At 41.9% G+C, this 18,103-nt stretch overlaps 1 protein-coding gene across 6 annotated transcripts in view; it reads right to left on the bottom strand.

Moving 5' to 3' along the window:
• Nucleotides 1-5,596: 5,596 nt before the first annotated feature.
• Nucleotides 5,597-18,103, bottom strand: part of CHD1 (chromodomain helicase DNA binding protein 1) — a 135,412-nt gene continuing 122,905 nt past the window's right edge. For all 6 annotated transcript variants that reach the window (XM_056537549.1, XM_056537544.1, XM_056537545.1 and 3 more), the window contains 2 exons: nt 12,293-12,506; nt 5,597-7,108 (listed from right to left, as the gene is read on the bottom strand). In XM_056537549.1, the coding sequence (XP_056393524.1) occupies nt 6,751-7,108; nt 12,293-12,506 (572 nt within the window). In that variant the 3' untranslated portion in view covers nt 5,597-6,750. The remainder of the gene's footprint in view (nt 7,109-12,292; nt 12,507-18,103) is intronic.

The raw sequence follows: 18,103 nt of genomic DNA, 5'->3' as shown, positions 1-18,103 counted from the left end.
TGGGACCTTAGTCTTACAGCTGGGTCAGTAACATAGCAGTAGGCATTCCGCTAAGGCCACTTTCACATAGCAGTATTTTACCAGTATTTTATATCAGCATTTGTATACCAAAACTAGAAGTGGAAGCTACAGAGAACTATAAGGGAAGGTTTTGCACCTCTTCAGTGTTTTAGATCCACTTCTAGTTTTGGAGTACAAATGATGACCTGAATAGTGCCATGTTAAAGTATAGGCATATGACTACAGCTGCAATCCAAAGCAATAGAGTATTGTATATAATCTTGTGGACTGCACTTAAAGGGGTACTCCAGTGAAAAATCTTTTTTTTTTTTTTTAAATCAACTGGTGCCAGAAAGTTAAACAGATTTGTAAATTACTTCCATTAAAAAATCTTAATCCTTCCTGTACTTATTAGCTGCTGAATACTACAGTGGAAATTATTTTCCGTTTGAAACACAGAGCTGTCTGCTGAATCACGAGCACAGTGCTCTCTGCTGACATCTCTGTCCATTTTATGAACTATCCAGAGTAAAAGGAAATCCCCATAGCAAACATATGCTGTTCTGGACAGTTCCTAAAATGGACAGAGATGTCAGCAGAGAGCACTGTGCTCGTGATGTCAGCAGACAGTTCTGTGTTTCAAAAAGAAAATAATTTCCACTGTAGTATTCAGCAGCTAATAAGTCATTTACAAATCTGTTTAACTTTCTGGCACCAGTTGATTTAAAAAAAAGAAAAAAGTTTTTCACCGGAGTACCCCTTTAACCTCTTAAGGACCAAGGACGTACCGGTACTATAACGTTCCCATTCTATAACGCGGGGCCCGGCACCTTGCACCGGCCGGGACTCGTGGCTATTAGCGCGCGGCACTGATCATGGTGTCGCGCTATTAACCCTTTAGATGCGGTGTTCAAAGTTGATCGCTGCGTCTAAAGTGAAACTAAACTACCCCTGGCTAGCTCAGAGGGCTGTTCGGGCTCGCCGCGGTGAAATTGCGGCATCCCGAACAGCTGTAGGACAGCAGGAGGGTCCCCTTACCTTGCCTCCTGTTGTCCAATTGCCGAATGACTGCTCAGTGCCTGAGATCCAGGCATGACCATTGATCAATGTAAAAGATCAGTGTGTGCAGTGTTATAGCCCCCTATGGGGGCTATAACATTGCAAAAAAAAAAAAGTGGAAAAAAAAGTGAATAAAGATCATTTAACCCCTACCCTAATAACAGTTTGAATCACCCCCCTTTTCCCATAAAAAAAAAATAAATAACTAAACTACCCCCGGCTAGCTCAGTTTTTTTTACCCAAATATCCTTGGAAAAATGAGGGTGCGTGTTATAGACCGGTGTATGGTATACCCCGATAAATACGGTATGTGGTATCGCCGCGTGCGGAAGTGTCCGAATTATAAAAATCTATCATTAATTAAACCGCACGGTCAATGGCGTACGTGCCAAAAAATTCCAAAGTCCAAAATAGTGTATTGTTGGTCACTTATCACATATCATGAAAAAATGAATAAAAAGCGATCAAAAAGTCCAATCAATACAAAAATAGTACCGATAAAAACTTCAGATCACGACGCAAAAAATGAGCCCTCATACCGCCGCATATAAATAAAAAAAGTTATAGGGGTCAGAAGATGACAATTTTAAACTTCTACATTTTCCTGCATGGAGTTATGATTTTTTCCAGAAGTACGACAAAATCAAACCTATATAAGTAGGGTATCATTTTAATGGTATGGACCTACAGAATAAAGATAAGGTGTCATTTATACAAAAAAAAAATGCACTGCATAGAAACGTAAGCCCCCAAAAGTTACAAAATGGCGTTTTTTTTTCAATTTTGTCACAATGATTTTTTCCCCCCGTTTTGTAGTAGATTTTTGGGTAAAATGACTGATGTCCTTACAAAGCAGAATTAGTGGCACAAAAAATAAGCCATAAAATGGATTTTTAGGCGCAAAATTGAAATAGTTATGATTTTTTAAAGGTAAGGAGGAAAAAAGGAAAATGCAAAAACGGAAAAACCCCTGGTCCTTAAGGGGTTAATGATAAATGATGGTCTGGTGCATGTATGGATTAAATGGTACCTCTCATTTCACCTAGGCACCCAGCCCCAAGCAATGAATCCTGTCATCTCCGTTCTCCACTGCTAAAGAAACCAGTATAAGCAATTCTGTATACCACTCACTCTAGCAGAAAAGAATGGGGATGACAGGACTCCTGGATGAAATGAGAGGTACCCTTTAACCCCTTAAGGACCAGACCAATTTTATTTTTGCATTTTCGTTTTTACCTCCTCGCCTTCTAAAAATCATAACTCTCGTATATTTCCATCCACAGACCCATATGAGGGCTTGTACTTTGTAAATACATTACTTATTTTTACCACAAAATGTACAGCGCAACCAAATATTATTTATGTGGGAAAATTGAAAAGAAAATTGCAATGTAAAAAATGTTGGAAGGTTTTGTTTTCACGCTGTACATTTTCCGGTTAAAATGACATGTTTTCTTTATTCTGTGGGACAATACGATTAAAATGATACCCATGTTATAAGCTTTTCTATAATTGTACCACCTATAACTTTCTAATTTTTCCGTATATGGGGCGGTATGAGGGCTCATTTTTTGTGCCATGATCTGTAGTTTTTATCAGTACCACTTTTGCTTAGGTTTTACTTTTTATAAATTTTTTATTATTTTTTTGGAATAAAATGTGACAAAAAAGCATACATTTTGGACTTTTTTTTATGTTTACGCCGTTCAAAGTACGGGATAATTAACAATATATTTTAATAGTTCAGTTAATACTTTTACGCACGTGGTGATACCAAATATGTATTTTTTACGCTTTTTTGGGGGTAAAATGGGAAAACCGGACGTTTTACTTTTTTATTGGGGGAGGGGATTTTTCACATTCTTGTAACTTTTTTTTTATTTTATTAATTTTTTTTTTTTTTTTTTTACACTTTAACCAGCCTAGCGGTATTCCCGAGTGTGACTCGGGGTTAATTTTCGCTGCTAGAAGCGGTAACCCCGAGTCACGCTCGGGGTAGAATTGCAGAGTTGCTGTGCGGGCTGCACAGTATATCGCAAAAGCAATCAAATCGCGATTTTTGCTTTTTGCGATGTAGTGATGCAGCCCCCGGGAAAATATGTGATTATCTGCTCGGGTCGGCTCCCGTTGCGGGGGCCGGCCAGAGCAGGTAAAGACATATACTAAAAGTCAGTGTTTCTCAACCAGGGGGCCTCCAGATGTTGCAAAACTACAACTCTCAGCATGCCTGGACAGCCAAAGGCTGTCCGGGCATGCTGGGAGCAGTAGTTTCACAACAGCTGGAGGCCCCCTGGTAGAAAACCCTGAACTAAGTGTAAAAGTAAGAAGGAAGAAAATAAAAAAACCTTTTGCTCACCTAGTCCCGGTCCCTGAAGATGTCGTTCCACTCCGTGCGCTCTGTTCACTGCTCTATTCATCTTACAGGACCTTTCACTTTTCAGCCAATCACAGGCCGCAGTGGTGTAAAGCCTGTGATTGGCTGAAGGGGAAAGGGCTTGTTCTGCAGCAAATACACTAGGTTTGAAATCTGCCGGCAAACCTAGTGTATTCTACTGCAGGACAAGAAGGTGACAGAGGGGGGAATGTGACACAGGGGAGAATGTAACAAGAGGGGGGGGGGGGAATGTGACATAGGGGGGAATGTGACAGAGGGGGGAATGTAACAAGGGGGGGGGAATGTGACATAGGGGGGAATGTGACAGAGGGGGGAATGTAACAAGGGGGGGGGGAATGTGACATAGGGGGGAATGTGACATAGGGGGGAATGTGACAGAGGGGAGAATGTGACAAGGGGGGGGATGTGACAGGGGGGAGGAATGTGACAAAGGGGGGATGTGACAGGGGGGGAGTGGAATGTAACATGGAGGGGGGAGAAGGTAACAAGGGGGGGGGAGAATGTAACAAGGGGGGAATGTGACAGGGGGGATGAATGTGACGGGGGGGGAGAGTGTAACAAGGGGGGAATGTGACAGGGGGGATGAATGTGACGGGGGGGAGAGTGTAACAAGGGGGGAATGTGACAGGGGGGATGAATGTGACGGGGGGGGGGGGAGAGTGTAACAAGGGGGGAGAATGTGACAGGGGGGGAATGTGATATGGGGGGGGAAATGTGACAAGGGAGGGGGAATGTGACGGGGGGGAGATGTGGAATTTCAATGCAAAAAATTGTACCGCTTTTGGTACAAATTTCCAGACGGAATCGTACCGCTAGGGAGGTTAATAGTCCCCATAGGGGACTATTTATAACAATGATTTGATTGCGAATACTGTTCAGTGCTTTGCATAGAGCACAGCACTGATCAGTGTTATCGGTTATCATCTGCTCGATCTCAGAACAGAGCAGAAGTCCCCAGGAGACAGGTAAGGGAACCTCCGACTGCCATGCTGGATGATCGGATCCCCAATCACGGCATCTGAGGGGTTAATGGCGGATATCTGCGCCATTGCGGATGTCCACCATTATCGGCGGGTCACTGGCTGCTGATAGCAGCCGAGACCTGCCACGCATGACGCGAGCACTGCTCTGCTGCTCCCGGTTACGCGTAGATGTACGTCATGGTACATTACGGAATATGTTAGCTCCATACTAGTTAGAGCTGCAGACACAGGCAGGTTGCTATTGGGGAGTGAAAACAAATCGAACACCTTTATCTTGACACATGGCCGTTTGCAGAGTTACAAAGTGGCTTTTTAACTTGCTAGAGGGCCAAAGAGGCGGGACTGAGCCACAGAAACCCACCTCCTCCCTTCCACCCTGCATGATTGAGGTACAGGGCTCTGTGCCAGAAGACAAATCCTGTACATCAATCATGAATGACATGGAGGCCATCTGTCTAGATGAAAAGGTATGATTTTGTTTTCTATTCCTTTTAGTTAGTGGACAAATTCAATTTAAGGCTATGCATGTTTTGTAATGCTACTGAACACACTAGAATTCCCTGACTTGTACGTAATCTTGGGAATGCAGCTGCCATATAATCGTTCGATTTATCCCCCTCTTGGCCCGATGCCGCCAGGAACTTACATGCAACATATCAGCTTCAACTTGAATATAGCCGTATCTTGGGAGATTTCTACTAGGTAAAAGCCATGACTGGTCTTTTAATGTTCATAAATCTGGCAAAGTGTCATTCATCTTGGTCTGTCTCACTGAAATCCAGACACTTGTACAGCTCCAAGTTCTCCAAATTGTGACAAGAAAAGTTGCTGAGGTTAGGGAAGCATAGGTTAGTGATGGAAGGAAATGGAAGGAAATTAAAGGGATATCCAGGATCAGAAAATCATTGCTGCTTTCTTCCAGAAACATCACCTCTCATCTTCAGTATTTGTGCAGTATTGCAGCTCAGTTCCATTGAGGTGAATGGAGCCAAGTTGTAATACTACACACAACCTAAAAACAAGTGTGGCGTTGTTTTTTGGAAGAAAGCTGCTTTTTTTTTATCCCGAATAACCCCTTAAAATTTTGTGCAACACAGAGAAACCAGGGGAATGAATACAGAAGCAATGCCACTAAAATAAGCTGGAGGAAGCAGACAACTCAGAAGTTCTTACACTTTAATTTCCATATATAGAAGAAATCTATATACAATCAGTGTGCATTTAAACAGTATATAAAGTCAATCAGTTTACTGGAAATCATACTGGCTGCATAGCACATTTGACATTATTGCCCATTTTTTTTTTTAAAAAGGGAAAACAAATGGATTAACAATAAAATTTTGGCTGGTTTGGACAATAGAGCTGCTTGTCTGACAAGTTGCCTGGTTTTAAAACAATGCCTTAAAACAATTTCAGGCTGCATAAAATGTCTTCAGGAATTATTTTTACCCATAGATATCACCACAATACTGAGATTTGCTTAAAAGTAAAAACAAAACGAACCTATAAAGTGTAATGAAAACTGGACTACTACATGACATACAAATGGAATTAGTGTTCCCTTTCCCCCTTTTTTTTGTACATTCTGAACATTTATTCCATCATAACTACTTAAAAAATTAAAATAAAATATGTAATGAATATACATATATCCATACTTTATGAGAAGGCCTGAGTTGATGGGGAAAGGAACAGTCAAAGAAAGCCTGAGGAAGGAAGGAACATCCATTTAATTAATTTACAATAATTTACAGCAGTTTTTGTATAAAAAAAAATATTACAATTGATCACGAAAAAAAGAAAAAAAAAACTGGCTATTTTACACTTTTAGGTACAGGTTTTAAATATTCAAGCATATGATGAGAAGCGGCAAGGTGGTTGCAGTGTACAATGTAAACAAATAGCTTTGGAAAGTGAACTAAGTCCTTGAGAGCATTTCCCAGACAATAAAAGCCTCTCCAAGTACTTGCCATCATGATCATAGGTCAACAAGGTGGTAAAGTCATAGTTCAAAGATGTTTTTTTTTATATTTTTCTTTAATAAAATTCAGTCAAAATGGGCAGTGCTGAGGTCTCTGAAATAGTAAACATCTTTAAGTTCATTTAAAAAAAAATGCCACATTTGCAGCACAGTGCAGCATATACCTTAAATACAAAAATATTCTCTGATCTGGTGTGATACTAGACCTTGCATTCAGGAAAGTAGTAATATCTGCTCTGGGCAGATCCAGTCCATTTCTTTCAAGTCATGTAAGGCAATCACTGTGATAATTTCACGGAATATGGCTAATGTCCAGGACTGATGTCCCTGTGTTATGTTTTGCGGCCACTCCATAAATGTTCAGGAGTACTTTTATGATCCGAAGAACATTCAAAAGGTGATCTACGACCTAGAGGTGATCTTGAATCATAAGGAGATCTCTGGTCCAATGGAGATCTTGGCCCACTACTAGAAGCTCTATGGTCCATCTGCCAGTCTGAATGGTACCGGTAATCCCTGGAAGATTTGTGATGGCTGTAGTCACTGGATCGGTGATCTGAATGTGAACGGTGGTCAGAATGGGATCTGTGATCTGAAAGAGACCTGTCCTTTACATTGCCTTCGATGTTTGACCTATGATCTCTGCTTCTGTGGTCATCTAATTTTCGATGTTTGCTTTCACTGTGGTACCTAAAAACAAACAGAAAAGAAAACACACTAAACTTACTAATTCGTAATTTTGCACTGAAAATATAGGAATTAAGCACAGTACTAAAGACAGACATTCATTTTAACAGTAAATATAAACAGGAGAAAGATCTTTGTATTACTGATGCTGATGAATGGATCTTCATAGTGAAAGTTTTTTTATGCTTACCTTAAAATCTCTTTCTCAGAGGATCCATTGGGGGGACACAGACAGTGGACATATCTTGCTGCCACTAGGAGGTTGACACTAGGCATACAAAAAAAAAAAAAGTCGCCCCCTCCTGGCAGGATATACCTCGCCTACTAAGCCTGAGCTAATCAGTTTAGTACCAAAGCAGTAGGAGAGGACCAACAAAGAAAGAAGCCAGCAGGTGTCCAAAGGAACCAGACAAAAAGGAATAGAAAACCGAACCATAGCAACCAAAACAAATGGATGGGTGCTGTGTCCCCCAATGGATCTTCCGAGAAAGAGACTTTGCGTTAAGCATAAAAAACAAACAAACAGCTCGAACAACATTCAGACAATGCAGGGCACGCTCCTTAGAGTTGGATGGAGCCAGACAAAAAGGAAGGAAGAACGACCTCCTCGTTCACGAGAAGGAGGTTGGCAGCAGAAAAACAACCATGTGCTGATGAAGGACTAAGAACGAAGAGTGATAAGAAAGGGCTGCCAGCTCGGAAACCCTCCTAATAGAGGTAATCGCAATGAGGAAGGCGACCTTCCATGAAAGGATGTGAAGAGAAGCGTCCCGGAGAGGTTCAAACTGAGCTTCCCTCAAAGCGCCAAGCACCAGGTTGAGATCCCAAGGAAGGTGTGGGAGACTTGTATGGTGGCGCTGCATGGGCCACGCCCTGCAGGAAAGTGCAAGAAGGCGCGGAAAGGAAAAGATAACCGGAGAAACGGACTGAGCCTCGCACCATTGGAAATAGGCCTGCCAAGTATGATGATAAATCCTAGCAGAAGAAGGAGCCTGAAACATGGTGCGAATCACCCTGGTAGAAAAAACCCTGAGCTCTAAGAACTGTGGTTTCAACCGTCACACCGCCAAATGCAGAGACAGACAGACATGCAGAGAAACATTGGAGTAGAACCCCGAAAAAACGCTCCCTGGGAGGAATGGGGACAATCACTCCCCGAGCAAGGAGGGTACGCAAAGCGGCTTGAAAAGCAAAGAAGGGGAACTAGGAGGGCGAGATCGAAGAAGCGATCCCGTATCCGGTAACCATCGGATACGACATCCCAGGAGTCCTGAACCTGCGCTAGCCACACATCCCTGGTGGGAGGTCATCTTTCTCTTTTCCGGGAAGAGGACACTGGTGGGGGCATCCCTTCAGGAGGAGGGAGGCTTATAGTTAACGGGCTTGGCCGGGAAACAACCAGAACGGTTGGCTGACTTCCAGGAAGGGCACGCCTTAAAGGAGGGAGCCTTGCGCGACTGCGAGGTCGCCTGTTTTGAAGGTCGACCTGAGGTAAAGGGCCAAAAGGAAGACTACTTCCGGTGAGTATCAGAGTGGCGAGTTTTGTTCTGCGGCAGTAGAGAGCTTTTACCCCCAGTTGCTTCTGATATGCCCAGGCACTTCCCAAATAAAAGAGTACTGGAGAAGGGCAACTCCGTGAGAGACTTCTTTGAAGCGGTATCGCATCCCACGCTTCTGGCCCCATGCAGCGACAAATCGCCACCAAGTTACCAGAAGCAAAAAGACATACAGCGGGCGGACTAGTGTGCTGCTGAACAGAGGTAGCCAGAGGACTTAGCGGACCTCGCACGTCAACAGGGGAGTTGACGTGCGAGGTCCGCTAAGTCCTCTGGAGGGGCACCTGACAAGAGGCCTTGGCGAAGCTGAGAAGCCCAAACAGAAACGGCCTTGGACACCCAAGCGGAAACAAAAGTGGGAAGCAAGGACAAACATGCCACTTCAAAGGCAAACTTAGCTAGGTTCTCGATCTTCCTTTCCGCCTGATCCTTAAAAGGTGTTCTCCCCTAGAAAACTTTTTTTTAAATCAGAGAGTGCCAGAGAGTTAAACAGATTTGTAAATTACTTGTATTTAAAAATCTTAATCCTTCCAGTACGTATCAGCTGCTGTATACTACAGAGGAAGTTCTTTTCTTTTTGAATTTCCTTTCTGTCTGACCACAGTGCTCTCTGCTGACACCTCTGTCAATTCTAGGAACTGTCCAGAGCATGATAGTTTTGCTATGGAGATTTGCTCCTACTCTGGACAGCTCCTAAAATGGACAGAGGTGTCAGCAGAGAGCACTGTGGTCAGACAGAAAGGAAATTCAAAAAGAAAAGAACTTCCTCTGGAACATACAGCAGCTGATAAGTACTGGAAGGGTTAAGATTTTTAAATAGAAGTCATTTACAAATCTTAGTAAATAAAGAACAAAGGTGCCCTGCACTCACCGCTTCAGTCCAGGTAATCCTGGACTGAAGCGGTGAGTGCAGGGCACCTTTGTTCTTTATTTACTACTATTTGGTGACTACGGTCTTTATTGTCCTAGCACCTCCGCTACCAGGGTGGATTTCCAGACTAGCGGGACGCCGTCTCTATCTCGTGGTCTTAGGAGGCTTAAGGTATCGGTGCCACTTCAGTTTCTTTTTTACTATTAGTCATTTACAAATCTGTTTAACTTTCTGGCACCAGTAGAGTACCCCTTTAAAGGACGCTGCATCCACTAGAGGGAGAGTAGTAGATTTCGATAGACGAGAAACTGGACGATCCACGGCAGGCCGTGTTGTCCACTTGGAAACCAGATCCTGAGAAAACGGAAACTTGGCTTGAATCTTGTTCCTCTGGAATCGCTTGTCTGGATGCTTCCAAGTGGCGTCCAGCAAGGTGTCAAATTCCGAAAGCCTTAGGGGAACGACGTGAGCGTCGAAAGGAGACTTCCTGATCAGGATCCGAAGTTCCTGGGTCCTGTAGATTAAAGGTGTCCCTAATGGCTGACACCAGGCTGTCCACCATATCAGATATGGCAGAATTATCCTCTTGATTCGAGGTGGAATCAGACATTTCTTCCGCTACTTCCCCTAGAGAACATGAGCATGCAGAGGTACCCTTAGACCGAGTTGTAGTGGACCTGGAACGGTGGGTCGGAGACCTGGGATGGACACCGGGGGAGCACCTCTAGAACGGGGGCGCTGCTGGCGAGTTTGAGAAGATGAGCGTGACCTACGGGAAGAGGGCCCCTCCCAAGAATGAGACTCCGGAGAAGAGCCAGATGAAAGCACTTAAGGGAGCTTGTGAGAGTGCTGGAAGTGGGAGTCAGGAGATACTTAGCGAGATTCCCTGGAGAGAGTGTGCAGGGAAGACTGCTCCAAGGCAGAAACCACAGTTCTGGAGACCCTAGCCAGTTCGGAAATCAACTGGGAAAAGGAAGAAGCCCATTCTGGAGGTGGAGCGGAAACCACGCATTCCAGGGGAGCATCCTGAGAGGGGGCACAGGACAAATAGTGCGCAAGTTAGAACAGGAAGAACAGGTGGACTCAGTCGAACCAGCGGGCATTTTGGTCTTTAAGCCCAAGGGAGAAAAAAGCTAATACTGTCCCAAGCTAGAAAATAAAAAAAGAAGACCAGGTCTGGAGAATTGATTAGTTCAGGGTTAGTATGTGAGGAATATCCTGCCAGGAGGGGCAGACTTTCTTTTTGTATGCCTAGTGTCAGCAAGATATACCCACGGTCACTATCCCCTAATGGAGCTGACCGAGAAAGTCCCATCATAGTGCCCATCTATGAGAATCGTACACTTGTCTGTTAAGGATCACTTGTTGGTTGAAATATACTGTTTACTATGAGCCTGACACTCTATAGGACATTAGAAGATTTTATACTCATGATCTGGTCATGTATGAATGTTCGAACATTCTGGGATGACTTTAGAAGGTTTTTTTTTTTTAATTGTCTGCAATATGAAATACTGTTCATATTTAACGTGGTTATCTTAGGGGACATGTTGGGGGAACCTCATCATCATAGGAGAAATATTGCTAAGTACCTTCTTTTTGGCAGAGTGATTCTTTTACGATCAGTTTGCTGACCAGGTTCCTGACACTGTTGACAAGGGTGAATTTAGTAGATAAGATTAAAAGATATAAATTACTCATATATATATATATATATATATATATATTATATATATATATATATATATTATATATATATATATATATATTATATATATATATTATATATATATATATATTATATATATATATATATATATATATATATATATATATATATATATATATATATATATATATATATATATATATATATATAAGAAAAGGTAGTGGTTGGAAGGACACTCTAGGATAGCTGGAAGAAGGTTAGATTCTCCCTGCTTGTGTGGCAGAGGTTAGATGGTTTTTATTCTATCGTGCTAATGTTTCACTGTGATTTAAATAGTCTATTTTCTGTACTGTATAGGAAAAAAAAAAAAAAAAAAAAGAAAACAGCAGTACATAAAAACTGAGGGAGATGATATATGAAAGACCATTAAATGGATGGGCCAGAATTAAAAAAAAACATGGCTACTTTCTTACAAGAACCATACCACACTTGGCCAGAGAATGTGTTTGGTATTGCAGTACCCATGCAGTGGAGCGCGAATACCAGCTGGTGTGTGGTGCTGTTTTTGGAACAAAACAGCTACGCCACAGCGCTTTCAGCAACTGAGCTGCAAGGCAACTGTGCTAACAGAGCCCACTATTGTAATGATACTTTAAAAATATAAATAAATAAATAATAAAATGCAATTGAAAGCTTATCACCATATGTTTCCTAGAGCGCACCTTTTTAAAAGGGATTTTCCCAAGATTATAACGTATCACCTATAAAATAGTGTGCATGCTGGCTGCTGCGCCAACGATTCGCTCTGAGACTACTGACGACAGCTTAAAAGAGATATCTCATGGAAAATAACTTATCCCCTATCCATGGGGGTCTGAGCGCTGGGGCTTCCAGCGATCTCCTGTATAGGCCCTCTGCTCTCCACTGGAGAGGCGCATCCTGACCTTCCACTAATTCTGGAAGATACAAATGGCCTCTATTCTTGTGATTGTAGGGGCCTCAGCAGGTTACTGGGCCTGTGAATAAGTGGTAAATTATAATTTTTGGAGAACACCTTTAATTGGTAACAGAACGATATAATGTGAACTGACCTGTCCTGCTTGTAATGATGATCCCAGTCTCGATGGTCTTTACCATTGCTGAAGTTGGAATAAGGCCTTTTTCTGGAGTCACTCTTCTTATAAGAATCACTATGGTGTCTGTCCTTGTGATGGTGATCATGAAATTGTGAAAGATGACGGTCAGACGAATAACTATCTCTGCTGCTATCATCATGGTTTGTGTTTTCTTTTAACCTTTCGACATCTAGGGGGGAAAAAAAAAAGCATGAGATGTTTTGGGTATAGTCACCTCTTCAGTACCAGAATCCCCTCACTAGGTGAGTTTACATGATAGACGCATATAGGATTATACAATACAGTGGTGAAAATATCATTTAACCCCTTATTTTAAACTTAAGGACTCTAAGGATTTTCGTTTTTTCCCCCTTCTAAAAATCATAACTAAATTTTGCACCTACAGACCCATATAAGGGCCTGTTTTTTGCATCACCAATTGTACTTTAAAATTACATCACTTATTTTATAATATAACCTGCGGCGAAACCAAAAAAATAATTTGTAGGGTGAAATAAAAAATTTGCCATTTTATAATTTTGGGGGTTCCCATTTCTACGCAGTGCACTTTTCGGTAAAAATGATACCATATCTTTATTCTGTAGGTCCATACGGTTACAAGGATACCCAATTTATGTAGGTTTTATTTTATTTCAATACTTTAAAAAAATTATAAACTACATGCACCAAAATTAGTATGTTTAAAATTGGCATCTTCTAACCCCTATAACTTTATTTTTCTGCGTACGGGGCTGTAGGAGGGCTCATTTTGCGCCATCGTCTGTAGTTTTTATTGGTACCATTTTTGTTTTGATTGGACTTTTTGATCACTTTTTATTAATAATGGAATATGAAGTGACCAAAAATTCACAATTTTGGACTTTGGCATTTTTTTACGTGTACGCCATCGACAATGTGGTTAAGAAAACCTTATATTTTAATAGTTCGGACATTTACGCACGCGGTGATACCACATATGAATATTTTAATTAATTACATTATTTTATTTTAAAAATGGAGCAGTAGATCACCAATTGGACAATGGAGAGGCACCCTCCCATCTTCTGGTAAGCTGAACTGGACATCGCGATTTTACCACGATAGTCCAGATCAGCTCTGCTGAGCTGCCGGGATTCTTTCACTTTCGATATAGAAGCTGCGATCAACTATGATCGCGGCATCTAAAGGGTTAATGCTGGGCATCAGCCCGATCACTGTGCCCGGCATTAGCCGTGGGTTCTCGCTGCCCATAGCTGGTGAGAACAGTTTAAACCCGGTAAACAGGACCAGGGCGTCCTTAACCCCTTAAGGACTCAGGGTTTTTCCATTTTTGCACTTTCGTTTTTTCCTCCTCACCTTTTAAACATCATAACCCTTTAAATTTTGCAGCTACGGACCCATATGATGGCTTATTTTTTTGGGGCAGCAATTCTACTTTGTAACGACAGTAATTTGACCCCAAAATCTATGGCGAAACAAAAAAAAAAAAAATCATTGTGCGACAAAATTGCAGAAAAAAACAACAACACAATTTTGTAAATTTTGGAGGCTTCCGTTTCTACGCAGTACATTTTTTCGGTAAAAATGACACCTTATCTTTTTCTGTAGGTCCATACGATTAAAAAGATACTACTTATATAGGTTTGATTTTGTCGTACTTCTGAAAAAAATCATGACTACATGCAGGAAAATGTATACGTTTAAAAATGTCCTCTTCTGACCCCTATAACTTTCTTATTTTTCTGCGTACAGGGCTGTATGAGGGCTCATTTTTTAAGCTGTGATCTGAAGTTTTTATCGGTACCATTTTGTGTTTTGATTGGACTTTTTGATCGCTTTTGACCAAAAATACGGTATTTTGAATTTTTTTTGCACGTACACCATTGACCGCGTGGTTTAATTAACTATGTATTTTTATAGTTCGGACATTTACGCACACGGCGATACCATGTATGTTAATTTTTATGTTTACACAGTTTTTTTTTTATGGGAAAAGGGGGTGATTCAAACTTTTATTATGGGAGGGGTTAAATGATCTTTAATAACTTCTTTTTGCACACACTGATCTCTTACACTGATCATTGCTATGCCATAGCATAGCACTGATCAGAATTATGGCCGCTTGACTGCTCCTGCCTGGATCTCAAGCACGGAGCAGTCATTCGGCGATTGGACAACGAGGAGGAAGGTAGGGACCCTCCTCGTGTCCATTCAGCCAATCGGGTTTCACCGCGGTGGTCCCTATCACCCCGACTGAGAAGCAGAGAAGCATATTTTTTTTTAACTTAACACTGATCAACTTTGATCCCTATCCCAAAATGGTTAATAGCGCACCACATCACCACGATCAGTGATACACACTATTAGCCACAGGTCCCGGCTTTCATTATCCGCTGGGACCGACCCGATATGATGCAGGGTCACCGCGTGGTACGCCCTGCGTCCTTACCACTTTAAGGACTGATCCCTTTTTCACCTTAAGGACTGAGCAATTCTGACCACTGTCAATTTATACATTAATAACTCTGGGATGCTTTTACCGTTTATTCTGATTCAGAGATTGTTTTTCGAGACATATTCTACTCTATTCTACTCTAGTGGTAAATGTTCGCCTTTCCTTGCATCCTTTCATGAAAATTTTGAAAATGTTGCATTTTTCTAACTTTGAAACTCACTGCTTGTAAGGAAAATGGATATTCCAAATACATTTTATATTGATTCACAAATACAATATGTCTACTTTATGTTGGCATCAGAAAGTTGACAAGTTTTTACTTTTTGAAGACAGAGTGTTCACAAAAATTTCAAAATCTGAACTTTTTAGGGACCAGTAAAGTTTGAAGTGGATATGAGGGGCCTTTCTGTGAGAAATACCCCATAAATGACCCCATTGTAGAAACTACACCCCTCAAAAGTATTCAAAAGGACATTCAGAAAGTTTGTTGACCATTTAGGTGTTTCACAAGAACAGCAGCAAAGTGGTGGAGAAAAATCTAAATCTGCATTTTGTACACTAACATGTTCTTGAAACCCAATTTTTAAAAGTGGTATAAGGAGAAAAAGACCCAAAATTTGTAGCCCAATTTCTCTCGAGTATGAAAATACCTCATATGTTGACATAAAGTGCTCTGCGGACTCACAACATGGCTCCAGAGGAACACAGCAACTGTGGGATTTTTAAATGTTTTTTTTGCAGTCATCATTTTTTGAGGGCCATGTTGCATTTAGGAAGCCCCCATGGTGCCAGATAAGCAAAATAACCTTCAAGGAACGTAACAAGGGGTATATTAATCCTTAACAGCTCATAGGTGTTTAACGACTTTGCGTTGAGGTTGGACGTGAAATTGGAAAATAAGATTTTTAACACTAAAATGGTGTTACCCAAAATTTTTCTTTTTCACAAGGGGTAACAGGAGAAAATGGACCCCAAAATTTGAAGCCCAATTTCTCCTGATTAAGAAAATGCTCCATATGTGGATGTTAAGTGCTCTGCTGGCGCACTACAGGTCTCAGAGCAGAAAGAGCAAAATTGGTCTTTTTGAGAGAGAATTTTGCTCAAATTGAAGTCGGGGGCCATGTGCATTTACAAACCTCCCATGGAGCCAGAACAGTAGAAACCCCCCACATGAGACCCCATTTCGGGAACTACACCCCTCCAGGAAAGTAAAAAGGGTTACAGTCAGTACTTACACCTCAGAGGTTTTTTTGAACAGTGGGCCGTAAAAGTGAAAAATGTGATTTCTAATACTTAAAGGACAAGTCTCACAGTAAACAATTGTTCAGCTTTTAGTGCAGAAGATAAAGTTATATAGGTTTGTAAATCACTTCCATTACCAATGCTGCTTAGAAACAAGCTTTATCTGCATTCTTCTGTCTGACAGGAAATTCAGCTGTTCCAGGTTTTCATGACTTTCGACCCCCTATTCAGGCTGTTATCAGCAGCATCCAGGGGCCGTGACGTGACAATTACCCAGAAAACCCCTGTGCTGCAGAGAGCTGCCTGAGCTCGGCCTTAGCCCCTCCCATCTGATGAATATTCACACTGTCCTCCCTCTGTTCTGCAGTGATTGGCTGAGCAGCACTGCCTATATGTCGGCTGATTCAGATCATAGTTCTCTCCCCTCTCCTTGCTAATGTTTTTACACAGATAACGGAGGAGAGGGGGGAGGGGAGGGAGCTGCCAGCGTAGGGCTGTCACACTGAGAATGGAGGGGAGGGAGAGTAGAATTGTCACACTGAGCACTGGAGAGAGAGGAGTGCAGGGCAGAGAAGGTGGGAGGTGATTGTGCCACTGTAAAGCTGTTTCATTGAGAGGAGGAGGGGGAGGGAGTGATTTTACAGTGTAAAACTGCAGCTTCAACTCCAGGGTCCCTCTCTCTGAGCACTGAGATTACATTTTGTTTCCTTGTGGCCACCCTGCTGTATAGGGCTATGATTGGAGCTCAGTGTTATGTGGGAGTGGCTAACATAAGTTAGGGGAGGTAACAAGTTCTCTGCTCAGGCAGCTGAGAGCAGGAAATGTGAGCAGTGCATGCAGGGAAATGTAGTCTTTGAGATCACAGGCATAGCCACCATAACCAGGAAGTAACTGCAATTTATGAGCTGAATAGCTGGTGAATGGGGGCCGGGAAAAAAATCACAAACATGTCAGAGAGGTGGTAGGTGAATATACTATGGAATGGCTAGGTATTTTTTTTTTCTTTGCTGCATGGGATATCTTCTTTAATTGCTGGTATTAACCACATTTTTTTTTTTGTTTCACAAGTAGGAAGAGAAAAAAAAAAAAAAGAAAAAAAAAGCTCCACAAAATTTGTTACCAAATTTCTCCAGAAGTAAAGCACTATGTAGGTGCAAAACAGGGCTTAGTCATGAGACAGCACAGATGAGATTTGAGGCCTAAAGTGGTGCTTTGTACTGCAATGGTTGAGGTTCTGACATAAAATCTAAAAAAAAATAAAAAAAAAACGGAAAGTGACCACAATTTTGAAACTACACCCCTCAAGGAAGGTAACAAGGAGTACAGTGAGTACTTACACCTCACAGGTTTTTTGAACAGTGGGCCGTAAATTGAAAAATGTGACTTTTTTTTACACTAAAATGCTGGGGTTACCCAATTTTTAACATATTCACAAGAGGTAGAATTGGGTTACAAATTTTGGAGGGCTTTTATTCCAGACTGTGGAAACACATCCACATATGGGATAACTTGTTTGGCGGGCGCATGACAAGGCTCAGAAGTCATAGAGGTCTGTTTGCATTTGTGGCCTATGGCATATCAGTAGCTGCATTCATACATTCAGAGGAAAATGCAAAAATGAAACACCCACATGTGACACCATAACAGAAAGTACCCACCCTGAGGAATGGGTATAGGGCTAAAGAGGACATTTTGAACGCACGGGTGTTTCCTAAATTTATTTTCCGGGAATGGATACCTCGCACAGGGACGGGGTGCTGCCGTTCCCATGAATTGTGGTGAGCATAAGGACATCCCTCTTGTCCTTATACCTGACCAGCAACAGGTTTTCATGGGTAAAGGCCCGGGACTCACCCCGGGGGATAGGAGCATGTAGGAGATGGGGCAGAAGGCCTCTGATTCTTTCGGACTGTCCCACAAGCGACCATGGATCTGGAAGCGAGTGATGCAAAGAGAGGCATACTAGTATAAAAGTTATCTCCGTAAAGGTGGTAACCTTTATCTAATAATGGGTGCAAAAGGCCCCAAACTATTTTCCCGATAACACCCAGAGTGTGTGGGGGGGGACGGGGGGGGGGACGGGGGATGGG

Source organism: Hyla sarda, chromosome 1 (genome assembly GCF_029499605.1).
Source record: "Hyla sarda isolate aHylSar1 chromosome 1, aHylSar1.hap1, whole genome shotgun sequence".
Lineage (NCBI taxonomy): Eukaryota > Metazoa > Chordata > Amphibia > Anura > Hylidae > Hyla > Hyla sarda.
This window is presented reverse-complemented; position numbering and strand designations above follow the sequence as displayed.